Source organism: Castanea sativa, chromosome 7 (assembly GCF_040712315.1).
Source record: "Castanea sativa cultivar Marrone di Chiusa Pesio chromosome 7, ASM4071231v1".
NCBI classification, from domain to species: domain Eukaryota; kingdom Viridiplantae; phylum Streptophyta; class Magnoliopsida; order Fagales; family Fagaceae; genus Castanea; species Castanea sativa.
The window spans coordinates 28,626,366-28,654,295 of record NC_134019.1 but is presented as its reverse complement, the minus strand read 5'-3'; the positions used below and the strand labels follow the sequence as shown (position 1 = coordinate 28,654,295).

General features: G+C 38.9%; 1 protein-coding gene and 2 non-coding genes across 3 annotated transcripts; 1 reads left to right on the top strand and 2 right to left on the bottom strand.

Moving 5' to 3' along the window:
* The first annotated feature begins 402 nt into the window (after positions 1-402).
* On the top strand, positions 403-4,018 carry LOC142642645 (putative calcium-transporting ATPase 13, plasma membrane-type). The gene has a single exon (XM_075817043.1). It carries the CDS (start codon positions 618-620, stop codon positions 3,699-3,701), a length of 3,084 nt encoding a protein of 1,027 aa, XP_075673158.1. The 5' UTR covers positions 403-617; the 3' UTR covers positions 3,702-4,018.
* Positions 4,019-23,691: 19,673 nt separating this feature from the next.
* Positions 23,692-23,765, bottom strand: TRNAD-GUC (transfer RNA aspartic acid (anticodon GUC)). The gene has a single exon. It is a non-coding gene; the product is annotated as a tRNA-Asp (tRNA).
* A 476-nt stretch (positions 23,766-24,241) lies between these two features.
* On the bottom strand, positions 24,242-24,325 carry TRNAY-GUA (transfer RNA tyrosine (anticodon GUA)). Its single transcript has one exon. It is a non-coding gene; the product is annotated as a tRNA-Tyr (tRNA).
* Between the last annotated feature and the right edge of the window lie 3,605 nt (positions 24,326-27,930).

The window sequence follows — 27,930 nt, the reverse complement described above, 5'->3', positions numbered from 1 at the left end:
AAAGGTTCACCTTTTTTTTTTTTTTTTTTGCTTGAGCAAGAAGTAAGGTTCCCTTGATTCTGAAGGGAAAAAACAGAAGTAAAGTTCACTCAAATTTGATGTAGTAATTATTATTATTTTTAGAAAGGATTGTATTTTTTTTTTTTTTTGGAAAGAGGAGAAAGGATTGTATTAATTAATTTGGAAGCATTCAATAATCAATATACTTATAATAAATATATTTTAAGGAATGAACCGATTGCGAATGACCAAATAAGTAGTACAAACAATTATTAAAAAGAAAAAAATAGTGCAACCATAATCACCCAAACAATGAAATCTCTGTCCCAATTACTAAGAAGCTACCATGAACACCCCCCGTCCTTCACCCCCCCAAAATATCTCTAAAAAGATGATGCAGAGAAACTTCTCGTAACAAGTACTATACATACACGAATGAATTTGTTACAAGCATTGCATATTCTCCATCAGCGTTTAGCATTACTCTGCCTCTCTTTGCAAAAACCCTAAACTCCCTTCGTGTTTTCACAAAATAACTAAATAAACAAAGAAACTCTCATAGTGTTTTTTAGTCTTCCAGTTCAAACACTCTTTTCTCTCCATTAGGCTCCATTGTCATGTCTGCGTTGAGGTTTCGAAAGCCTAGCGGGATAGATGTATGTGATGAAACACAAGAAGGCTGGTGGTCTGCCTCCAAGACCCACAAGCGGAGATGGAGAATGGCTTTCACGGCCGTATCTTTCACCAGGCTCCTTTTTTCCTTGTCCAAGAAAGTCCTCGACAAGGATGGCTCTCTCTTGCGCACCCTTTCCTACGTTGCCATTGACGTGCAGCGTATCAACGAGGACTCCCAGCCACTTGACAACAAAGCTGTTACATTACTTACGGTTGATCCAACAAAGCTTCGTGACATGGTAAGGGACAAAAACTTTGAGTCTCTAAGTGAGTTTGGAGGAGTTCAGGAACTTGCTTTGATTCTTGAAACTGATGTAAAAAATGGTATTAATGGTGCTGAGGCTGATCTTATTCATAGACAGAATGTTTTTGGTGCCAATAAATATCAAAAACCACCACCAAGAAGGTTTCTAAAATTTGTGTTTGATGCATTAAAAGATATAACTATTATAATATTATTGGCATGTGCTGTACTCTCTCTTGGCTTTGGTATCAAGCAACATGGCTGGAAAGATGGGTGGTATGATGGTGGGAGTATCATTCTTGCTGTTGTTTTGGTTGTTGTTGTGTCCGCAGTGAGTGACTTTAAACAATCAAAGCAATTTCAGAAGCTTTCAACAAAGAGTAGTGATATAAGAGTGGAAGTTGTGAGAGAAGGGAGGCGCCAACCTATATCAATATTTGATGTTGTTGTGGGAGATATTGTGTACTTTAAGATTGGTGATCAGATACCCTCTGATGGGTTGTTCGTGGAAGGGAATTCCTTGAAGGTGGATGAGTCTAGCATGACAGGTGAAAGTGATCACATTGAAATCAAGGAAGGGAATCCCTTTATGTTATCAGGCACAAAGGTCACGGATGGCTTTGGTTTCATGCTTGTCACTTCTGTGGGCATGAACACAGCATGGGGCGAGATGATGAGTTCAATAAACCGTGATTTGAATGAGGAGACGCCATTGCAAGCACGCCTCAACAAGCTAACTTCTTATATTGGGAAGATTGGACTGTTGGTGGCTGCACTTGTTCTTCTTGTTATGTTGATTCGGTATTTCACTGGGAACACAAGAGATGACAAGGGAAACAAGGAATTCAATGGCAGCAAGACAAAGTTTGATGATGTGATGAATGTAGTAGTGAGCATTGTATCTGCTGCTGTCACTATCATTGTAGTGGCTATTCCAGAAGGCTTGCCTTTGGCTGTTACTTTAACTTTGGCTTATTCTATGAAATGCATGATGGCTGATCATGCGATGGTCCGAAAAATATCATCTTGTGAGACAATGGGCTCAGCTACAATAATTTGTACAGACAAAACAGGCACTCTTACACTAAATGAAATGAAAGTTACAGAGTTTTGGCTTGGAAAGGAAGCAGTGAAAGATGACAGTTTTGCGGGTTTAGCAGGTAATATTCTCAAGCTACTACAACAAGCAATTAGCTTAAACACAACTAGTACAATTTACAAACCACATTCTACATCAGTTCCAGAGATTTCTGGTAGCCCAACTGAGAAAGCAATTCTTTCTTGGGCTGTACTAAATTTGGATACGAGCATTGATGACATAATGCAGAATTATCACACAATCCATGTAGAGGCCTTCAATTCAGAGAAAAAGAGAAGTGGGGTTTTGGTGAAGAGGAACAATGAGAAAATTATTCATACTCATTGGAAGGGAGCTGCTGAAATGATACTGGCCATATGTTCATCTTATTATGACAGAGAAGGGGTGCTGAAAGTAATGGATGAGGAAGAAAGGTTGCAGCTTGAGACTATTATTAAGAATATGGCACAAAAAAGCCTGAGATGCATTGCATTTGCCTGCAAAGAAGTTGAAGAAGAAAGTGGACAAGCTCCTGAGAAGCTTGAAGAAAATGGGCTGACATTATTAGGGTTTGTTGGCTTGAAGGATCCATGTCGGCCAGGAGTCAGTGCAGCTGTGGAGTCTTGCAGAGCTGCTGGAGTGAATATCAAAATGATCACTGGTGACAATCTGCATACAGCAAGGGCTATAGCTCTTGAATGCAAGATTCTCAATCGTGATGAGGATTTGGATAATGAAGCAGTAGTTGAAGGGGGGCAATTTAGAAATTACTCACCGGAAGAGAGAATGGAAAAGATTGATAAAATCCTTGTAATGGCCAGGTCATCTCCTTTTGACAAGCTTCTTATGGTACAGTGCTTGAAGCAGAAAGGCCATGTGGTTGCAGTCACAGGTGATGGAACCAATGACGCACCTGCACTAAAAGAAGCTGACATTGGGCTTTCCATGGGTATCCAAGGAACTGAGGTGGCAAAAGAGAGCTCAGATATAGTCATCCTGGATGACAATTTTACCACTGTGGTAACAGTATTGAGGTGGGGAAGGTGTGTATACACTAACATACAAAAGTTTCTTCAGTTTCAGCTCACCGTGAATGTTGCTGCCCTTGTTATCAACTTTGTTGCAGCTGTTTCTTCTGGTAAGGTGCCTTTGACTGCAGTCCAACTATTATGGGTGAATCTGATAATGGATACATTGGGAGCTTTAGCCTTGGCTACTGAGAAACCCACTAATGATCTTATGGCGAAGCCACCTATTGGTCGATCTAAGCCACTTATAACCAGAATCATGTGGCAGAACCTTATGGCACAGGCTGTGTATCAGGTAACCATCTTATTGGTTTTACAATTTAAGGGAAAATCCATCTTTGGTGTAAAGGAGAGCGTTAAGAGTACCCTCATTTTCAATACATTTGTCCTTTGCCAAATCTTCAATGAATTTAACGCAAGAAAACTGGAGAAGAAGAATATTTTCAAAGGGATACTTAAGAACAAGTTGTTTATAGCAATTGTTGGGATCACCATAGTTCTTCAACTAGTGATGGTGGAGTTTCTGAAGAGGTTTGCCAATACTGAGAGACTGGATTGGGAGCAGTGGGGTGCTTGCATTGGACTTGCAGCTTTGTCATGGCCAATTGGTTGGCTTGTAAAGTGCATCCCAGTTTCAGGCAAGCTGTTGGGAAACCAAGGAGCTTCTGTTTTCTAAGCACCAGCCAATATTAGCCCTTAATAATCGAGTGACAGGTATGTTTTAGGTACTTTTCTTTTTGCATTACCAGAATTCTGTATAAGGTTTCTCAAACTAGGGCATACTTTGATGCAACCTATATTCCCATATAAAAGTAAATAATAAACTGCTCCAGTATGAGGTCAACTAGGCAGGTATAGACTGGTTACAGTGAAAGAAAGAAATAAATTTTAGTAGTAACACAGGACATTGAATCAAAAATTAAAAATACAAGAAAAACATTTGTAATAATATGAAAGATTATTCAATGAGATCAAATTGTATGTAATATATAGTAGAGATGAAATATAGTGCTAATGCATGTAATTTGACTGAATACTTACTGTTAGCCACTGATATGACATTATTTTGTGTTGCACTCCCAAACTTTGAGTTGCTGTAGTATCACAAACTTTGCCACAGCTTTCTTACATGACAGATTGTGATTGACTACCTACTAATTTTACATAAACCCATCACTTTTTCTCGAACACGCATAACTAGCTAAGTGAGAGAGTTGTGACAAAAGTTGTGGCTGAATTTGTGTTACTATATTTTTTTCCAAACTTCCCTATCCCACTGAAAGGAGAAAAGGAAAAAGAAAAAAGAAAAAGCTTAAAAGAATGAGAGAAAACCATCATTATAATAGAAGAATGATTGTTGCTTTTATTAGCTTGACAGATAAATGTTGACATGTCCAGTGTGAACTTCATAGCCTTTAAAAGAATGAGAGAAAACCATCATTGAAGTGCAAAGCCTAAAATTAAGATGACCATTATGTGCATTGTTCTAATAAGGGAAGTGATGAGACTAATCCTCAGAGAAGGTCATTCAAGATGAAGATACATTAAGTTTGGCATTGTTCTAATAAAAAAGATCCCACATAATGAATCATTTACACTCCTTACTGTAAAAAGATAAAGGGTAAGCATTTCAAACTATTCTGAATTATTCTTTCTAGACAAGATGGTCTCAGATCTCAAAACCATGCAAAGGAAGATACAGAAATTGATTCTACAAAGATGGCCCCTAACGCCCTGCTCTAATTCTGGGCACTTTAAGCTCACAAAAAATTTACTCTTTGACATGTTTTGAGTAAATTCCTAAAGAATAAAAACAAGTTCTAGGTCTGATTATTTGGGGCATGGTAAAAGAAATTTTAAGTCAATTTATTGTATTTAATTTGAATAAGTTGGTCATTATGTGTAATATATATACACAAGCATTTGCAAACTTTCATAGTTATAGCTTTGCAAGCCAATAGAAAAGAGTCTCCCTAGATTTGGCAAAAGCAAAAGATCTCCTAACATAATTCGAATGGGGGCTAACTAGATGTGAGTCGGTGCAATAGCCAATTGCATGGTGCAATAGCACTTTTAATGTGAGAGAGAAAAGTTAAAAAGATAAAAATTTAAAAATCTGATCTAAGTATTGAGATTAATAGTGAACTTTTTAACTTTCAATCCCTTGTGGTAGTGTGTGTGTACCTTCATTTTATTCTCCCTTTTTTCTGGGTCTTTGGCTGAAATTCAAACATCAGGAAAAAACTAAAAAAAGATACATATTTGCAATTTTACCTCAGCCATTCATCTAATCATAAGAAGATCTTAACAAAAACATCTTGATAACGTGAAATAAGATACTCAACACCATCAAAAGTAATTACACAATGTATATTCCAATTAGTCCTTTGTTTTAACTTTTGGTAAATTATTTTATACACAAAATCAATCAGATTCATGGTATAAGTATAACCATTATGAAAAGGGGGAAAAATTATAAACCAGATTTACATACGTAGGAATACTATTATGCTAATGTGAATTTGTGAAAATGACCAAAAAAGAGAACTAAGAGACTTGTAGCACAACTAGTTAACAATTCTTGGTATTTCCAACAAAGACATCCTAAATTTAAACCCCCAACGATCAAATTATCAAAAATAGTAAAGAAGAGAAAGAAGGTGAGGATGGTGAATGAAAATAACTTTGATATCTAAAACTATTAATATAGAATGTCCTTTTTTTTTTTTTTTTTATTGAAAGATAATGGGGGAGCGTACTGCAAAAAATGTTTGGACTATCATTTGAAACCCTATTTAACCTCCCTTGTGAAGCTCCACATAATGGGACCCACAATATGGCTTAAAGATTCTCTATCTACTTGTGACTTGTCTAGAGAAATGGAACTGGAAGGGCCTACTGAATTAGCTTTTGGGAAAGGAACTATGATGCCATCCTCTTTTGCCTAATTGTGTCTGCAATTACCCTTTATGACGTGTATGTTGCATATATTTCAGGAAAAACGAAAAAAAAAAAAAAGAAAGATGTCTGGATCTGCTCTTTTCTTTTTCTCTTGAGAAACTGGACATGCTCATTTGAATTTAACATTAAGGGAAAAAAAATTCTTCAACATATACATACCATGGAATGCCCATTTCCTAGAAAAGCTGTCCATTCCAGCTTTAAATATAAGGACAATGCGACAATGAGCAATGCCAAGCTAATAAAAATCTGCAATTCAATGGATTTTTGAACCTCTAAGAACAACAAACAAAAAGGATAATAACACACTTTCAAGTGCCAGTAGTAAAAAGGAACAGAATTCTAAACATGAAAATCTACATATGGATATATCTTATACAAAAAAATTAAAGGGCCAATCTTCATTTAATTTACCTAATACTTTACAGAGGATCAAATGGAAACTATGTGGAGTTTGAAAAGGGAGGTTGAATGATCTGTGAGGAAAAGAACAGGTTCATGATTACCTTTAAAAAAACCTTGCAAACTTATTCTGCCTATCAAGGCTATTGTTGTTGAATGATCTGTGTCAAACAGTTATCAGCAACAGAAGCATCTTGGCTGCAACATAATAAATGGTTTGTGTAAAAGGGCCAGAGTCAATATCAAGATGATCACTAGAGATACACTCCAAAGCTACAACTATTTAGTGCATGATTCTCAAACATCACGTCTAATATGAATTTAAATGGTGAAGCAGAAATGAGTATTGTAAATTCAGAAATTTCTTGCCTGAAGAACAGATTGAAAACACTAAATCCTTTATGATGACAGATCCTACGATTTGGACAAGGCTTAGATGGTACATGCTTGAAGCAGAAACTTCATATTTGTATAAGTCAAAGACCATGAACAATGACATGCCTGCTCTGAAAGCAGTTGGGTTATAGGAATTCAGGGCTTTAGAGTGGCAAAGTAGAGTTCAGATACAGTTCTTAGATAACAAACCTACACATGTACAGTGTACTTCGCCAGCAAAAAAAAACATTTAAAAATTGTCCACTTTCATCTTATAATTGAAGATGTGTGTACAGTGTACTTTGCCAGGGAAAAAAAAAAATCATAAGTTGTCCAGTTTCATGTCATAGTCAATGTCCAATTTATTTTGATGAAGGCCAACCCAGAGCACTTGAGAGAGACACTCATAATGGACTCTTTGTAATTCATTGCCATTCAGCAACCTTCCAATCACAGCAAGAGTCAGAAGTTATTTTATATCTAATGTGAATTTTTTAAATATATATCATTACAATTGAAATTCTTCATTTACCCCAAGAGGTAGCATAATGTGTGTTAGGGACCACCATTGTTGTTAAAAGCATCAAGTGCACTTAAGCGCATAAGCCTCTTGAAACTTAGACACAAAGTGCAAGCGCACACCGAATTGAAGTAAAACATACATTTTTCAAATATTATATAAATTAACCTCTAATAAAAATATTAGCATATAATTTTAAAACAAAATTAATAAACCAAAATGGTATATTGCCTATGAGCTAATTTAGATTGTACAATTGTACAAAGTCTGTAAGTTCAAATTTTACATAAACAAGTTATAGAAAGTTTAAACTTTAAATACAACATTTAACATAATCCTCTGGTACTTATGAAGACCAACTACAATGCTATGATCAAATGAAGTGTATGGTTCAATAAATAAAAAAATCCAAAAGGCAAAGGCCAAATAGCACCAAAATAGTAAATTATTCTTCCTATCTTTATGTAGACATTTTTGAGTGTGTGTGTGTTGTAAGCGCACAATTGCACCTGGACCCAAAGATAGACGTGGGCTCAGGCCCAATGAGCCTTAAACAATAAGATTTGTAGAGTGTGGATTTGAAATCTAGTTTAGGGGTATTGGAAACTTGACAAACAGGCTAGAGTGCCACAATCTTTGCAAATGATAAACAAATATGATAAGGGAACCTCCTCGAACGTAAGCCGAGGACGATTTATGTATTGTTTCTCTTTTATGCCAAAATTACAGTTCTTAGTTCTTCTTCTGCTAACTGACCGATCTCCCCTTCTACCACCTTCTTCAAGTCCTTATATAATAGTTAGAAAGTTTTATTCTACTGTTCAGGGGTCATTTCCCCATTAATGCGGCTAGGGAGATAGGTGTAGGGTCTTTAATGTGGAGGTAGCAGCCTTTTCATAAGATATTTCCCTCACGCCGTTGCGTCTGGAGGGCGCTTAAGTCCCCCTTTTAACCAACGGCTTTTACGTAACCCTGCCTTGATCTTTTTGGCGAATCCCAGGGCCATCGTGGGTCTGTCCGAGGAGATATTCGTTCTCAAACGAATCCTCGGACTCTCGACTCATGGGCCGAGTTACATTTCCAAGAGGCTTTTAGTATAAAACAAACTAGCGCCCATCAACAAAGCCTAAGGCCCAAATACTTACCTAGGTCCTTTTAGTCCCCACAATAGCCCCTCAAAACTTTATTTTTCCTCATCCGAGGAGAAAAATAGGGTTTTGATCCGACCAGAGCTCCCTCCACACGTTTCGTACATCACCATACATGTGGGGGTCGTTTCATTCCTAAAAAATGCCGTTTGGCGCTTCGACTTCCAAAACGCGCGCATTTATGACTGCAAGTTACACCCTATTCCCCACGTTCAACGGTGAGATGAACATCCACCGGTCCTCATCACCTCCTGAAAATTTGGGTGGGAAAAATCCAACTTCGAGGCCGCCTCCCGCACGTCATGACGTTTGGAAATCTGCGCCCTCATTCATTTCTTCAGAATTCAATCACATCAAAGCGTCAATCATCATCCTTTCTCTTCAGAAACCCGTGGAAACTCGCATAACTGCAAACTCGTAAGTCCTTACTTCCTCTACCTTTTTCTTCTCGGATTCTGTCCTCGGCTTCCTTCTTAACCCTATTCTTTCTTGAAGCCTGCATTTTCCTTTCTTTTAGATGGGTAGATTTAAGTGTTTAGTTGATACCGCCGCTGGGATGGAAGGCTTTAGGGCCAAATACAACATTCCCAGCGATGTAGGTTTGAAATATTGTCCGGTAGAAGCCGTAGGTGATTCTAGGAAAACGGGAGAGGTCATTATCCCCATGATTGCCTTCATAGAAGGTGGGATGACCCTCCCTATGAGAAGCGTAACTAGGGAATACCTTCGCAATCACAGGTTGTGCCCAGACCAGTGCGCACCCAATGTATTTAGGGTCTTAGGAAGCGTCGACGTTCTAAATGAGCAGATGGGCTTGAACCTCACTTGGCATGACGTTGTCTTCATGTATGAGTGTCACAAACTTACAAAAGTAGGTTACTACATTAAATCACGGTCTAGTGTAGTTAGGCTGATTTCCTGTCTGCCCAAGTCTAATAAAGGCATGAAGGACGACTACCTCATCGCCTCAGGCAACTGGCATGATGGCCCTCACTGCCCAATCGTATGGGGAGACCCAGGTGTGACTCTCTAGGAGTTAATTTCTCTACCCCGAACTTCAATCTCGAAAATTTCTATTGTTTATTTCCTTTTACATATTATCCATTTCGATCTCTCATATGCATTGCAGATCTGACCATACTTGGCTTTGTTGGTATTCTTTCTTGCAGATAAACAACTCGTGTGCCCTCGTTTAAGCCACTGCAACGTTGCTGATCTGAACCGCATCCTGCGCTCAGAAGTAATTGTGAGTGAAGACTTGCAACTTAGAGCGGCCCACTTAATACTAGGGTACGACCCACTATCCTCGGATTTCCAAGAGATAGAGAACGCGATTATCGCGGGAGATAGGAGGCGTAAGAGGATAAACGTAGCAAGACCACGCTTTCTTGCCGACCACGACATTCCCAACGACCCCAACACCATCCTCTACACGCAACCTATCGCGGCGATCCCTCTCTCGACGCACTCTCAAGCAACTGCTGTTCCGGAGGAGCAAGTATCCTTTTCGCACACGTTGGACGACGAGATAGACCAGTTTCAACTCGAGGACGTTGAAAGACCCCGAGGGAACCAGTTTGTCATGCTATCTGACAAGGAAGAAGAGCCTGCCAAGGCCTCCGGAGTTGCAGGCTTAATAGTTGCCCATCCCGAAGATATTCCGAGGAGGAAGAGATGGACGTGCTCAACAGCCTCCTAACCAAGAGGGGCGAGAGAGTCACCTAAAAAAGAGCGGGAAGGTCCCAAGTTCCTCCAATCTTGCCATCTCCCCCTCCTCTAGCCGATCCTAAACCTCCAGTTGTGGAGCTAAAGAAGAAAAGGAAGGGGGAGGCCAAGGAGGCTGGTGGCGAAAAATAAAAGAAGCCCAGATAGTAGCCACAACAAGCCCCGCAGCAGAAACTGGACAAGGGCAAAGGACGTGCCCGTTCAGTTGAGAGTGGAGAGATTAGGGATATGGCCAAGGTGCGCTGAGCACCGGCTACCTGGTCTCCTGACTTGAGATTGGACGGAGCACCAATCTCTTGCTAGTCCAGCATTAGGGCACTTCAGCAAGGCCACACCCACCATCTGGCTGAGGCGTTGGAGCGTTCCGTTTTGTTGCCCAAGGATATGGATGCCTTGGAGAAGATGAGCCAGCCTCAGCTGTTCCTTTCTTTGAAAAGGGACTTAGCCCTGGTATGTTTCTCTCCGTGCGCATACTTCGTTCTTAATAATATCTGGTTATTTGTAAATGTTTTACTACTCCTAACCCTCTGATACTTTGTTTCAGGCCGTTCAAGAGGTCTTTGCTGCTGAGAAGTTCGTGGAGGATTCTCGGAAGAGGGCCAGAATGGAGCAGGAAATTCGTCTAGAGACTGAGAAGTCTTTAGGCCAGGCCCTAGCTGAAAACGAGAGACTCTCCTCTCAGTTGGCCAATTTAGAAAGAGAAAGAGACGGCGTCGAGGCCAATCTGAGAACAATGAGGACTCAAGTAGAAGGGCAGCGCAAGCTTCTTCATCAAAAGGATGATGAGCTCTCCCAAGCCCAGAAGGAACGCTCGGACTTGGAGAAGGAGCTTGCGCAACTGAAGGAGGAAGCTAGCACCTTCAAGCATTCTCTAGAGGCTGCAAAGCAGGCAAGTTACAAGGAAAGGGTAGCTACAACGGAAGACCAGCTGACAGAGGCTTTCGCGGCCGTGTGTAGAGAATACTGTCAGCAGGTCTAGGGGGAAGCCCTAAACGTAGCAGGAGTTCCTTCAGCGTCCGAGCTGAGGAAGTCTGAGAACATTTGGCTTCCCCTGGACATACAGGAGATAGAGGAGGCTCCTGCTGCTGCTCCTGCCCCTGAAACAATTCCTCCTGCTCTTCCTCCTGTGATTCCAGAGCTCATTTCGGATCCTACAAAACCTTCAGGTTCCAACAAAGAGAAGGAAGGGAGTGGTGGTGCCGAGAAGGGCCTGAGCCAAAGTGTGGAACCTATCATCCCTCCAACCGCTACAACAGATAAAGGAAAACAAGTTCTGTCTTCCTTTGAGCTGGAATTAAAAGACATTGAGGCTACCAGCACTTTTCAGCAAGACCCTCCTCCGAAAGCTTAGGGTCATGCACAGGGCTTTTTTTTGTACTTAGAATTTTCCATGTAGTGATATACATATCGACATAATTAATGAAAGACAGCTTTATTTGCCTTTGATCTGTATTGTATTCATTTTATTTTTTCTTTTTTTATGCTTACTATATAAGTTCTCATTAGCACATAGCAAAAAAAAGAATGAGATAAATAAGTCCACTTTCAGCAATTGAACCATCAAAACTTTAAACAGCAATACACATATTCGCCTTGCGAAGTAAAGCGTTCAAGAATCTAACAAAGACTAACCTGGTTTAGCTGGTAAGCAATACCTCATTTTGCAAACCCATGCGATACTTAGGACTTGTAATCTGAAATGCTAATTCTAGTAAAGTGTGGGGTCCGAGGATCCTACCTTATCAAATTTCTGCCTGACACTTAAAGTTATATAACTTAAGACTCCATTTTGACCACGGTTCTATTCAACAAACAATAAGATATCAATTTCCACTTGGTATGTAGTCCGAGGACTATACATAACCAAGTTTTTGTTTGAGATTTCAGAACAGTAACTTAAGATGTTAATTTCCCCAAAGTAGAAGGTCCGTGGACCCGGCATAACTAAGGTTCTGTTTAACAAATAATAAGATATCAATTTCCACTAGGTATGTAGTCCGAGGACTATACATAACCAAGTTTCTGTTTGACATTTCAGAACAGTAACTTAAGATGTTAATTTCCCCAAAGTAGAAGGTCCGAGGACCCAGCATAACTAAGGTTATGTTTAACAAATAATAAGATATCAATTTCCACTAGGTATGTAGTCCGAGGACTATACATAACCAAGTTTCTGTTTGACATTTCAAGAGTTGTAATTGATAGGTCCATATACATTTATAATTTAAATCACAAACGACAAAAGCGCCCTTTATTAATAATAATACCTTCGAAGGTTGTTTACATTCCACGGACGTTGTACAACTCTTTCATCTAGATCAGCTAGTCGATATGAACCTATACCTGCTACAGAAATAATCCGATATGGTCCTTCCCAGTTCGGTCCTAATTTACCCCAGGCTGGGTTTCTAGCAGTACCCACAACCTTTCTCAGAACCGGATCCCCAGGTGCGAGTGGTCTGAGCTTCACATGGGCATCATACCCTCGCTTAAGATTCTGCTGATAGTAAGCCATTTGGACCATAGCTATCTCTCGCCGTTCCTCAACTAAATCTAGGCTCTTCTCTAGGAGGCCGTTGTTATTTTCTGGGCTAAAAGTACTCGTCCTCAATGTGGGGAAGCCAAACTCTAAAGGTATGACTGCCTCGGCCCCATAAGTCATAGAGAATGGCGTTTCTCCTGTGGATCTGCGCGGCGTAGTTCGATACGTCCATAGAACGTGTGGTAGTTCTTCTACCCATTTGCCCTTCGCATCGTCCAGCCTTTTCTTGAGTCCACTAACTATCACCTTGTTAACTGCCTCGGCCTACCCGTTTCCCTGAGGATAAGCTGGAGTGGAGTATCTGTTTATGATGCCCATGTCACCACAGTATTTCCTAAAAGCTCTACTATCATATTGAACGCCATTGTCCGAAATGAGTGTATGTAGTACTCCAAATCTAGTGATGATGTTTTTCCAGACGAACTTCTTGGAATCGACATCTCTAATATTTGCCAAGGGCTCAGCCTCTACCCACTTGGTGAAGTAGTCGGTTCCCACAAGCAACCACCTTTTGTTTCCCACAGCCCTCAGGAATGGTCCTACTATGTCTAATCCCCATTGAGCGAAAGGTCAAGGACTGGAGAGGGGGTTAAGGACTCCTCTAGGTTGATGGATGTTAGGAGCGAACCTCTGGCATTGGTCACACTTTCTTACATAGTCCTGAGCTTCCCTCTGCATATTGGGCCACCAATATCCTTGTGTTAGTGCCCTATGAGCTAGGGACCTTCCCCTAGTATGGCTCCCACAAATTCCCTCATGCAGTTCTTCCAAAAGCACCTCCGTTGATTCGGGGTGCACGCATAACAAATATGGTCCGGAGAATGACCGTTTATACAATTTCTGATCTTCGGACAACCAAAAACGTGGTGCCTTTCGACGGATCTTGTCTGCCTCAGACTTGTCATCGGGAAGAATGTCGTTCTTCAGAAAAGATATCATAGAATCGATCCAATTAGGTCCAGGCCTTATCAAATGGATCCGGGCTGCTCCAACAGTGGTAAGAGCTGGCGCTAGCAAATCTTCGACAAGGATAATCCTAGGCAAACCCTGAGCCGAGGACGTTGCTAAGGCAGCCAAGGAGTCTGCATGTGTATTCCCACTTCTAGAAACGTGAGACAAAATAAAGGAATCAAATTTGGATTGTAAACGTTTGACCTCGGTCAAGTATTCTTGCATCCTGGGGTCCCTAGCCTCCATGGTCCCCGTCACCTGACCGACCACTAATTGAGAATCTGAGAGCATGTGAACTTCCTTTCCGCCCATCCTATGTACCATGTTCATACCGACCAAGACTGCCTCGTACTCGGCCTCATTATTAGCAGCTGAGAACGCCAACCTTAAGGATTTTTCTAAAATAATCCCCTCGGGGGATACCAGGACGAGTCCGATGCCAGACCCCCTCTAGTTAGCCGCCCCATCAACGGATACGTTCCAAGTCAAAGGTCTTTCGTTCGTAATCATGCCAACTGATTTCTCATCCATGTGTGATTCCTTCAAAGTTTCTTCCAACATTGGTTCAACAAACTCTGCCACCAAATCTGCAAGAATCTGGCCCTTCACCGAGATACGTGGCCTGTATTTGATGTCAAAGGCTCCCAAAATAGTTCCCCATTTAGCCACCCTTCCAGAATAGTCGGCAGTACACAACACTGACTTGAGAGGCAGTTGGGTTAAAACTACAACGGTGTGGGACTGGAAATAATGAGGAAGCCTCCGCGTGGCATGAACTACGGCTAGAAGTGCTTTCTCCAAAAGCAGATAACGCACCTCGGCATCATTCAGCGTCTTGCTGACGTAATAGACTGGTCTTTGCACCCCACCGTCGTTCCTTATGAGGACCAGGCTGACCGCATGGACGGCCATTGCCGGATACGCAAATAAGACCTCATCTACCTCAGACCGAGACATAATGGGTGGTCGGGAAAGATATTCCTTAAGTTGTTGGAAGGCTACAACGCACTCTTCGGACCATTGGAATCCCTTCCACTTATTCAACAATTGGAAGAAAGGCTTGCATCGATCAGCTGACCAGGAGATGAACCGGCTGAGAGCGGCGATCATTCCAGTTAACTTCTGAACTTCCTTTGGATTCCGAGGTGGCTGTAAGGTTTGAATGGCTCTAACCTGTGCCGGATTCACCTCTATCCCTCTATGAGTGACCATATAACCTAAGAACTTCCCAGAACTCACACCAAAAGAACACTTTGAGGCATTAAGACGCAACCTGTACTTTCTAAGTACTTGGAAAGTGTCATCCAAATCTTTCAGGTGCGCAGATATCGCCTTGCTCTTCACTACCATGTCATCCACATATATTTCAATGGTCTTTCCAAGCTGCAATTCAAACATCCTGGTCATCATCCTTTGGTAAGTAGCCCCGGCGTTCTTCAACCCAAATGGCATCACCTTATAGTGATAATTCCCTGTTGGAGTAATAAAGGCAGTTTTCTCCTGATCTTCTGCCGCTAGTAGAATTTGGTGATAACCTTGGAAGGCATCCACAAAACTCATCCGAGGATGTCCGGCTGTGGCGTCCACTAGCTGGTCGATGCGCAGCATCGGGAAAGAGTCCTTTGGGTAGGCTTTATTCAAATCTGTAAAGTCTACACATACTCGCCATTTTCCACTCTTCTTTTTTACCACAACCGTATGCGCCAACCACTTTGGATAAAAAACTTCCTTGATAGCCCCAGCCTTCTTGAGCTTGAGCACCTCCTCTTTAACGGCTTCGGAATGCTCCTTCGAGGAACGCCGAGGGGGCTGCCTTCTAGGAGGAATAGTAGGATTGACGTTCAAATGATGACAAATGAAGCTTGGGTCAACACCCGGGGCCTCATAGGGGTCCCAGGCAAAAACATCAATGTTGTTCTTCAGAAACTCCACTAATTCCATCTTCTCCTGGTGTGGTATACATATCCCAACTTGGAAGAATCTTTCGAGATCATCCGATATCAAAAACTTCTCAAGGTCTTCGCACATGGCCTCCTCTACTGTCACCGCGTCGGGCGCATCCAGAGTCGTTAATTGCTATAAGTCTTTCACAGCCGAGGTTGAGGACTGCGGTTCGGTCTGATGCAGTATTGCAGCCGATATGCATTGCCTGTCCATCAATTGGCTGCCGAGAATCTCTTCAATGCGCTCCCCCGAAGGGAACTTCACCTTAACGTGCAAGGTGGAGGAAACGGCCCCTAGAGCATGCAGCCAGGGCCGGGCGAGGATGGCTGTGTATGGGGAATATGCATCGACCACGATAAAATCGACCTCGACCGTCTCGGAGCCAGATTGCACGGGCAACTGAATCTGTCCCTTTGGAATAACGGCCTTCCCTTCAAAACTTATTAACGAAGAGTCGTAAGGGGTAAGGTCCTCTAATTTCAACTTTAGCCCCTTAAATAGGTCAGGATACATGATATCCGCACCGCTGCCTTGATCGATCATTATACTTCTCACATCATAATTCCCTATCCTCAGAGTAACCACTAGGGCGTCGTCATGGGGTTGGATGGTCCCCACCTTATCCTCCTCTAAAAATCCCAAAACGGGTACATTTAGCTTCAATCTCTTTGGCCTGGAGCCCCCCTCCTCAGCTTAGGAGTCCAAGATGGCCATCACCCTAGTAGGACATGAGCCAGTCATGCCCGGCGCAGCAAAGATGACGTTGATCGTTCCCAAAGGAGGCTAAGATGAGTTATTCCTCTGATTATTTGAGCCAGACTGACTGCCCTGCCTGCTAGGTTGGTACAGATGCTGCTTTAACTTCCCTTCGCTAACAAGCTACTCCAAGTGATTCCAGAGGGTCCGACAGTTCTCGGTAGTATGACCCACGTCTTGATGGTACTGACAAAAGAGATTCTGATTCCTCTTGGCAGGATCCCCTGCCATCTTATTGGGCCATCTGAAGTAGGGTTCCTTACGGACCTTCTCCAGTAGCTGGTGCACCGGCTCTCAGAATACAGTATTGATTGTCTGAGGTGCCGTCGAGCCAGACTGCCCGGAGTAATCCCTTCTCGGCTTGTTGTTGTGATACTTGTCCGACCTGAAATCTCTTCTCTCTTGCGGGATAACCTTTGCCTTACCATTCCCCTGCTGCTGGTCTTCCTCGACCCTTTTATATTCGTCAATACAGTCCATGAGGCGACGTACACTCCGTACGGGTTTTTTTGTCAAAGACTTCCTCAAGTCATGATCAGTTGGAAGGCCCACTTTAAAAGTATTGATCGCCACCTCATCAAAATCACCATCTATCTCGTTGAACATCTCCCAATACCTGTCGGAGTATGCTTTCAACGTCTCGCCCTCCTTCATAGCCATAGACAACAGCGAGTCCAACGGTCAAGGAACTCTGCTGCATGTAATAAATCTTGACGCAAATGCCCTGGTCAGTTCCCCGAACGAACTTATAGACCCTAATTTGAGACCGTTGAACCACCTCATAGCAACAGGTCCCAAACTAGAAGGGAAGACTTTGCACATCAAGGTTTCATTGTGAGAATGCACAGCCATTCTCTGGTTAAAGTGGCTCACATGTTCCACCGGGTTAGTCCGGCCGTTATAAATGGTGAAGGTGGGCTAGGTGAACCTCCTGGGGAGCCTCCCATTCTCAATCCTGCGCGAGAATGGTGATTTGGAGAGCCGATGCAATGCCCGGCTCATGGCATCGTTCCCTAAGCCCCTGGAGGGGAGCTTCCTGCTCCTATGACCCGATAGGCTATCCTCTTCGCAAGAGGATGTTCTGCTGGGGGGCGACCATGACCTCGAACTGTAACTACTTCCCCGGGATTTCCCGGAAGAGGTATTGGATGAGGGTGAAGCACGCCTCCGCCTGACGCGACGCAGCTTCTTCTTAAGGTGATCAATCTCCTTCTGCATGGCTTTAGCACCATCTTCATGGGCGGTACTAGCGCCTCCACTGTGAGTACGACTCGTCCTAAGATACTCAGTGTGAACGCTACCCTCTCGATCCTTCCGGCTTTCAAGGCGCTCGAACAGATCCTCCGGTTGCGATCCCTGAGATTCTGCATGGTGTGAGCCTAAGCCTGCCATAGTGTTCCAGTTCCTTTTAGCACTAGATCTCCACAGACGGTGCCAATTGTAAGCGCACAATTGCACCTGGACCCAAAGATAGACGTGGGCTCAGGCCCAATGAGCCTTAAACAATAAGATTTGTAGAGTGTGGATTTGAAATCTAGTTTAGGGGTATTGGAAACTTGACAAACAGGCTAGAGTGTCACAATCTTTGCAAATGATAAACAAATATGATAAGGGAACCTCCTCGGACGTAAGCCGAGGACGATTTATGTATTGTTTCTCTTTTATGCCAAAATTACAGTTCTTAGTTCTTCTTCTACTAACTGACCGATCTCCCCCTCTACCACCTTCTTCAAGTCCTTATATAATAGTTAGAAAGTTTTATTCTACTGTTCAGGAGTCATTTCCCCATTAATGCGGCCAGGGAGGTAGGTGTAGGGTCTTTAATGTGGAGGTAGCAGCATTTTCATAAGATATTTCCCTCACGCTGTTGCGTCTGGAGGGCGCTTAAGTCCCCCTTTTAACCAACGGCTTTTACGTAACCCTGCCTTGATCTTTTTGGCGAATCCCAGGGCCATCGTGGGTCTGTTCGAGGAGATATTCGTTCTCGAACGAATCCTCGGACTCTCGACTCATGGGCCGAGTTACATTTCCAAGAGGCTTTTAGTCTAAAACAAACTAGCACCCATCAACAAAGTCCAAGGCCCAAATACTTACCTAGGTCCTTTTAGTCCCCACATGTGTAATAAAGCACCTTAAGAAAAAAAAAAAATTCTAACAAGTCAATGGTCCACGACTCCATGCCATTTCCTTTAAGTTTGAGAAATTAATTTAGTGATTCATTTATTTTTAAAATTAAAAAAAAAAAAAAAAAAAGCATTCCATTGCGCTTCTTCAAAAAGCATTAGAATAGTGTGCCTAAAGCATGCTATTTTAAATGACTATTCTTTAACCAGATGAACCGCTTAGACCTTGGGGCTTCGAAATTTGAACTCTAAGCACACTTTTATTAGCCACACTGGGGACTTCTTCTCATGAAGCAGAGGTTACTAATTCGAATTTCTTCTTCCCATTCTCCATGGGCCATAATTCACTTATTGAATTCTAGGGGCCGAGAAGTAAATATATTCCTTCAAAAAAGTAGTTATAATTTGGTTCCTCCAGTTATAAGACAATTCAATGGGGTTCCTCCAAAATAATTCTCATGACTTCCTACATGTCCATGCAAAGCTACTTTTCGCCATTGTCATGTTGCCAAACCCCATTGTATCTGGTGCCCATTTCATCAACCCTAAAGTTTAGAGGAGGTTTTATCTTCGTCATACAATAAGTTTAAGAATACCACTATCAATAGCTTTGACCATCCACAAGTTTTCATTAGCTTAATTAAAAAAGAAAAAAGAAAAAAAAAAAAAAAAGCCGGAAAAAGGTAACACGCTAACATATATAAAGGAATACTAAGAAACATACCTCTGCCAATACTGAGTTGCTGAAATAAGGGCAATGGAAGGCCTGTATTGGTATTGAAGCTTTGTCCAAAGAATTCGCTATTAGGAGCATTGCATTTCCTGCTAGCAGAATGTTCAGTTCTTTTACCACTTCAACCTTCAACTCTGTTCTTAATTTCCTGATGAGTTCTCAGATTTTAGGTTCTTTTGAGAACTGAATCAAAATAGCTAAGACCTACATCTGAGGTTCATGATTTGAAGTATGTCTTGATTCTTCTCATGTGTATTAAAATATGTCGGTGTTCACTATATGGTTATGTAACAAAACTATTAGACACTGTGATTTGCGAATGCAAGTCTAGACTGCTAGGAACCATTCTAGCTACAATAGAATCCAATCTTCATAAAGGGTCACAACAAACGCTAACTCAAAGAAGTATTGATATTTTTGTAAAGAAAACAAAACATATTATAGCCAAACTCCAATATTTCATATTCCACAGATGTATTGTTCTAAGAATAATAAAATTAATTATACTGAATACATATTATGAGAGCTTGATGCATCATTTTCCATATTTCACTAAGAAATCTGCTTTCCTAGAAACAATCTGTGACTGATGATCCTGATTTCTCGAGGACTAGTCTAGGACAGGACAATTCATACAACTTTTTGTAGCCTTCCATGAATATTAATCCAAAAGGTTGTGCATCAATCTGAGCCACAATTAATGTAAAAAATCATGTGAAAAGAGCTAGAAGTACTAAAAAGTAATGTAGCTTAGATCATTATAATGATAGTAAGCAGTTAAAACACAGAACCTGCATGCTTAATCAAATAAATAAACATAATACAAGCCTTAAAAAAAATTAGATCTTTAGGAGTGTGGAATACCCCAACAACGTAGACATGAGAATAATAGCTTTCGTCAAAGAAAAAGATTCACCTAAATAAACAATAGTGAAAAATGTGATGATTACACTTTCTTCCAGATAAACTCACCAGATGGAAAATAAAAGAATTTGCACATGGAGCAGCCTCTAACAATTTTTATTTATTTATTGAGAAAAGGCCTCTAACAATTTAGATAGCAACAGACCACAATGCAACAAGCTGAAAAAGGAATGTAGCAACACATGGAGAACCTGCTACTCATCCTTGGCTTCAAAGCCTTTATGATGCAGAGCTCCAACAATCATCTTCAAACCAGGTCAGCAATCAAACCATTGTCTTACATGGACTTAGGCAAACAAGTTTTTAGTAACTAGTACTGTCAATTTGTTAGTTTTTTATTTATTTATTTTTTTTCACCCGGAATTTCAAGAAGAATAGATGTTCAACATACTTCTTTGTCCTTTATTTCCCTTTTTCTTTTGGGATCAAGGTTTACAAAAGTACACAATTGGTTTGATAAGTAGTTGAATCGCTCAAGGACAAGAAAAGAATACTAGCAAAATTGTTGTGAAGCCAAAATTCTGATATGAAGAAGGGCCCAGACTAAGAGTTCATTGACACTACCTACATTGTAGCACTTTTTCATTCTTTCTTTGCATCAAGGTGTAAAAGCAGCTGGATGGTTCCAGAACAAGAAAAAAAGAAAAACATACATAATGTTTGGCTAAGTTTATTTGCTTAAATGTGACAAAATGTGAATTTAAGCATATAAGTTATCTTTTCTTAATAAGTCAAACTTATTTGCTTAAGAGTTACTTTTTGTGTGAAAGCAAATAAGCTAGCCAAACAAATATTGGATCGAATAAAGGCCCATACAAAGTGTTTTGCAATACTCAGTTGAGAGCTCATGATCTTAAAATTCCCAATTCATGAAAAAAAAAGAAAAAACAAAGGTCGGGGGGGGGGGGGGGGGGGGGGGGGTTGTTAACAATTGAACTGTTTCAAATGAATGGTGTTACAAGTCTGCAATGGGTCCATTACACGGGAAGATGAACATTCATTTTCAATGTGTTTATACAGTGACTTGAAAGTAGTGGGCCTTTCCTATAAATTTCTCTTTGCAACAGAAACACAGAATTTAGCGAATGATTAGGGAAGGGTAATGGAATAATTCCTTCATATTTATGGAGATAGGGGATATAATTCACATGGATATAGTAAGTCTCGCTTGGGCTGCTTTAATGGTAGTCTTTACATTTTCTCTTTCACTCGTAGTATGGGGTAGAAGTGGACTCTAGAGGTACTACTAATTGAGTTGAGGAATCAAACTCAACCCATATCAATTGTTTTATAGATCGTTCTGCAAAGCCCTTTTTATTTTACTTTTTTTTATTTGTTTTTGGTTTCCACCTCTTTTTTTTTTTTTACTGTTCAAAGAGAAAATGGTTATGTTATTAAGTGGATACAGACTCTCTATGGGAAACAACATAGACATAGTGGTTGTCCAACGAAATACTCCACATAATAAAATATTGCCTTGGGCAAGTCACATATTGCGCGTTACCGCTTGCTTTATTATTTGTTGTATTATTTTAGAAATTCGATTTATGCTATGCTTGCTTTATTGAACTCATTTCATATCACGGTTCAAGCGTTAAAAATAAAAATGAGTGTGCTTTACTAATCCTTTTCGAAATCCAAAGAGGTTCCCCATGGAACCGAACCCCCGGATCATCTGTCAACTGCTCAATCAATTATTTATTCGGAATGCTAAAAAAAAATTATGTGATTCTCGTTTATTAATATACGCCTATACTTTTTTTACTTCATCGATTTGATTCTTTCGGTGGATACCAGGATTCTCATATTGAAAAGAATCATAAATTCTAGGAATTAGAACCGTAAGAGTAAGAGTTGCCCTTCTATTTTTTTATATTGATAATTGCAATCAACACAAATTAAATAGATAAAGCAAAGAAATAGAATTGGTACGCTATGTACATAGATGTATGGAATTTATATCTATATGTAATTGATATCTATGAAGATAGATATTGTGGATTGATCTATATTAAACCTCTATCTTTATACAGTAAAACTTTATATACTACAATAATATAATAAGTATGGTAGAAAGAAATATATGAATCTTTCTACCATACTGATAATTCTAGTCCGCTTGTTTCATTTAAGACATGAAATTGGAATACTTTTAATTTTTATTTTTTCTTTTCAATCATTGATAAGAACGAAACAGTCAAGTTTAAGTCAAATTAATCATTTTGACTGACCGTTTTTACGTATATTATAAGTAAAAAAGCAGTCGGAACTAGAATGAACAGTGCAGTAGCAATAAATGCGAGAATATTTACTTCCATAATCTCATCGTTTCATTTTTATTTAATTTGAAATAACTCGGGATTTAATCCCATAGAGCTGATAAACCTTTCGCCTGTAAATGCAATATTCAATGGTATGAATTACATCTCGATGATATCGAATCAGATCCATATTATGAATAACAATATCTGAGCTATCAAATTAATTGATTCATCGTCGAGAATTAAATAGTATAACATAGGAAGATCCTTTATCCATACCGAATTGGAATTTGGATTATGAATCCGATCAATAATCCTTTTACGTTATTTATCATTCTATTCCACTCTTTAGTTTCTATAAACTACAGTTTCTATAAAGTACGCCCCCCTTAAGCATCTGATGAGATATCATATGACCTCCTTTACACTTACTTACATTGGTTATAAAAAACCCAATAAAATAAACAATAGAAGCAAAATGTAAAAAGGTAAGTTCGAACCTCCCTTTAATCTTTAATGATCTAATCTTCTTGGAAAACAAAGAAGTATAAGTATAATATATAATAAGGAAAGCCGGGGTATAAAAAATATAGTATTCCATCAAATTCATTAAAAACCCTGTTCTTTCTTCGGCAGGACCCTTAAACTTAAAAAAGATTATTCATTCCCTCACTCTCACTAAGAGAGATAGCCCTCGCTAAGAGAGAAAGAGAGATGGGATCCTTCTTTTTTGAGCTTTCTTTTTATTTTATTAATATACTATTTCCTTGGATTAATTACAGGATGCACATATATCAAAAATTCAGTGTGAAAGTTGAATGAGATAAATTGTTTCAAATTCGCATTACTAATTGAAATTAGTAATTGAGGTTACACAAAATCGTAGTTAGAAATAGAAAGGGATATACCTTTAATCTTAAAAGTATTATATCAAGGTTACAAAGTATTATATCAAGGTTACTATGTTAAATTTTATTTTGTATGTCCCATATAGTACTCTATTACATTACACAGATCGGGAATAATCGAAAAAGACGGACTCCGTACGGTATCTCTTGGAATCCTGAATATGCTTCTACCAATAATTGTACTAATTTACATATGCCTTTCGCCTTTCAATCGGTACTAGTTGAATAAATGGGAATTCCCATATTTCTTTGATGAGAAATGTGAAAGGAAAAAATAAATAAATAAAATAAGAGAGCATTCCCAAGGGGAATGAAATTCTGCTATTTGTTCTCCCTTTCAAAGAAAACGAAGAGATGAATTGATGTATTTTTTTTTATTGTATTTGGATCCGTCGGGACTGACGGGGCTCGAACCCGCAGCTTCCGCCTTGACAGGGCGGTGCTCTGACCAATTGAACTACAATCCCAAGCAAATAAAGTATACATCATACATATTCTTATGATTTCATTCAAACCCTTTCTATTTTATTTAGATTAGAATAGTCGTATTGTAACATAAATCCGCATGATATATTTGATATCCACATGGATATGCACTTTAGTGGGAGCGTCTCGCAAATTGTTAGTAATCCTTTCGTTTTTTAGAAATTGATTGATAATCAAATCAATCTTTCACTTTCAATGAAAAAAAAAAAAAGAGTTTTTTTCTTTATTCTTTATTTTATTCTTTACCTTAGACTTTATACCTCCGGATCCTTATATGAATCTAGATGGATTATTAGCAAACAAGATCTGAATTTGTGGAAAAAAATAAATAGAGCAAATGAACAGCGGTAAAAATATATCAGAAAATCTCACTTTTCTTTAGTCTTCCGTATTCCGATTAGGCCTTTCTGGGGAACAACAAATGGGTTATTCATTTCATGGTGGATCGGTGAATTATTGGGCCGAGCTGGATTTGAACCAGCGTAGACATATTGCCAACGAATTTACAGTCCGTCCCCATTAACCGCTCGGGCATCGACCCAGGAAGAATCAATTCCAGGCATATTGATAATCCATGATCAACTTCCTTGCGTAGTACCCTACCCCCAGGGGAAGTCGAATCCCCGTTGCCTCCTTGAAAGAGAGATGTCCTGAACCACTAGACGATGGGGGCATACTTACCCGACCCCCCTCATACTATGTTCATAGTATGAACAGCTTTTTGAAATTGTCAATCTAATGGTATGACTAAATCTGAGGGAAAGATCCCTCTTTCATGATTCCATAGAATCTTTTGTTTTGATTTGTTTTCGATAGAAATGCAGATAAGCAGATTTATATTTTTCATTCACAAGGATGAATATAGAGAAAGGAATTTGAACGTGGCTAACCTTAATGCTTTGTCCTCCCAATATAAAATGTCATGATAAAACACATCATCTTTGTGAGATGAGATACTATTGCTCTCAAAGTACTAAATAATTTTGTTCAACAGTGTATTTGTATGCAGGGAGGAGAGGAAAGGGAATTGGGGTGTTTTTTAAACTTTAAAATTTTAATAAATAATCTTGTTTTGATGTTTTTTTTAAAAGGAGGAGGGAAAATATTCGAGGGACACTTTTTTATTATTATAATTTAATAGTTGTAATGTGAGATAGGGAGGGGGTATTCCATGGGAGGCGGTATATGGTGTACCCGGCATATATGCCGGGTCACTCACACAGGGGCGGGTCCCACACACTGTGGGGCCCGCCCCTGTGTGAGACACCCGGTATATATGCCGGGTACAAGATATATTTTTCGCTTCCATGGAGGAAGAAAACCTTATTTTTTTGGGCCTGTTTGGTGTGGTTATTTGAGTAATACTTTTCAGTTTTTAAATAACAGTAGTTATATTACACGTATTTTTACATTTCACCTACACGTATTTTCAAAAAAATACAAATAATGTTATTAAAACAAAGTTACCAAACAGCCCATTTATTTCCCAAATTTGGAGTATTTAAAACTATTAAATTGCTTTTCACATTACACATGAAAAGGAAAATCTATAATTTTTCTTTTTAAACAATAAGGTCAGGTAAATAATATAATTTTATTTTTCACAATTAGTGATTATATTTTGTTACCAAATAAAATATGGGGGTTTTCTCAAAAAAAAAAATATGGGTTATATTAACAGGTGCTTTTAAAGCAATTGTTAATAAATCATTTTTAAAAAGTTTAAATACCACTTTTTATGGAAAATATAAAAAAGCTGTCAAAAAAATTATTTGCTTTTTTCTTTCCTAATAAAAAAATTTCTACAAATATATCATAAATCAATATTCTTAGCATATCCACTAACTTTTCCCATAAAATATTTCAGATACTGACTCATCATTTTACTGTAATTTGGCACAAAATTTGGAGACTTATTAAAGATCACATGCTTAGAAAACCCGTGACAGATGGTTGCTAATTTAAGATGCAATTTTAGTTTATTACGAGAGCAACTCTAATCTAGAGCTCATAATATGAATACAAAAAAAAAAAAAAAAAAATGGAACAAGGATTTGTGAGTGGTGGGTCAATTACATGATTGTACAACAATGAATAACTCATTTTCGAGTAATGTTAATAGTACTGGTGTAAATTATTATAAATGGGGGTTGTTTCTTGTTTGATCAGAGATAAGGCAATGAATTTTCAATCGGTCTCAACATTTAATTAGAAGTTGTGATAATTATACACTGTGTGTAAGTGGCACAAAGCTGAAATCCTATTTTGAAAACACGATTTTAGTTGGAGTATCTACTAGTACAACGGTATGTGACTTAGCATGTGAAACAATAATTAGTATTTAGTTATTGCCATTTACTTAGCATCATGCCATCATCTAGTTGAACAAGTTCACAAAATCTATTGCCCATATAAAAAGGGCGAGGATCTCTATTTACGTACGGTGTCTTTGGTTTGATCAATTTGGTGAGGCAAAAACTCACCGTTTCATGCTAGCTTTGTAATTTGTTTGAGCTAGCCCTTTTTTTCCCTTCTCTTTCTTTCTTCCATTTAGTACACCAATTTGGTTTGATCTCATTTTATATTTTCTATTGTTTAATACATAGAATCATGTTTATTACACACACTCTTTCATACAAACTTACAAGTTGAAATCGTGACTTCAAGTCACAGTCTTTCAATGCATTTTGTGCGTGTGTATAAATTTATGTGAAAGAGTGTGTAATAGTATTTATCCTAATATTTATATATGCTGACATAGTGTTGTTATACTAAATAAATAAAAAGTACCCCAAATTTTCCAAAAATGCCCCTTCCCCCTCTATTTAATGTTAAAATTTTTAAATATTGAGTAAATTTTAGGTGATGACCCCCTTTCATTTAAAACAAAAAAGTATAAATGCTTTATGATTTATTGTTATCTCTATTATTTTTCCTTTTAGTATTGAATTTTTTGTCATATATAAGTCATTAATTTTATGAGCATTTAAAGTATAAGTTAATAAAAAAAGTACATTTCAAATTATATCCCTAAAGTTTAGGGGTGATTTAATTTTACACCTTGAAGTTTTAAAATTTGGATTTAACTCTCTGAAGTTTGGTGATGTTTGGATTTTACACCATGATGTTTCAAAATTTGGATTTTCCCCCCTATATTTTCAGAGTGTTTGAATTTTACTCTCTAAAGTTTTGGGGTGTTTAGATTTCACATCCTAAAGTTTCAGAATTTTGGGGTGTAAGATCCAAATAACCCTAAATTTTAGGGGTTAAAATCTAAGTTTTGAAATTTCAGGGTGTAAAATCCAAACACTTCAAATTTCAGGAGGTAAATCTATATTCTGAAACTTTAGGATGTAAAATCCAATTATTCCCAAACTTTAAGGATGTAATTTGCAATTTACCCTAATAAAATATGAGAAATGATATGTCCACAACATTTTCACAATATTTTTACAACAAATCCTAAGTGGCAGGATGTTACTGGTTGTTATTGTTGGGGCAAAAAAGTAATCTTAGTGTTAGGTTCAAATTTGAACCAATAACAACTAACCACCTATGATTTGTTGTAAAAATGTTGTGGACTTAGCACCTCTCATAAAATATATAAGTAAATCTCTTTAGTCTTTACCAAAAGATTTTTGTTGTTTTCTAAAAATGAAGTCATACACATTTATATAAAGAATTAAAACTACTGAAATATAATGATACATTTGATTTGGCCTATTGAAAAAAAATTTCTAGCTCCACAAGTGCTTGGAGCCTTGGACATCTATGTTTGGACTTGTGTTGTTCAATAAGCTATAAAAAGCTGGCTGGGGGAGAGGGGCAGCCAGAATTTTTTTTTTTTTTTTTTTTCCTTCCAATATATAATTTGCCGGAATTATAAGGTGAATAATTAAAATTTTAAAATACAGCAAACGTTATAGCATATTTTTGCCAACATAAATGTATGGGTTGGAACTTGGCATTCAAATTATGGATCCAAAAAAAAAAACAAAAAAACCTAAATTTAATTATTGTTAATGCTTTCTTATCTAGAATCTCTCTCTCAAACACACATTCAATTCCCAAAGTTGCTGAGGTCGCCACCGCTGCTTCTTTGAGATTGTACTGAGCTCTGACTAGTCCATCTAGGTCACGATCTGG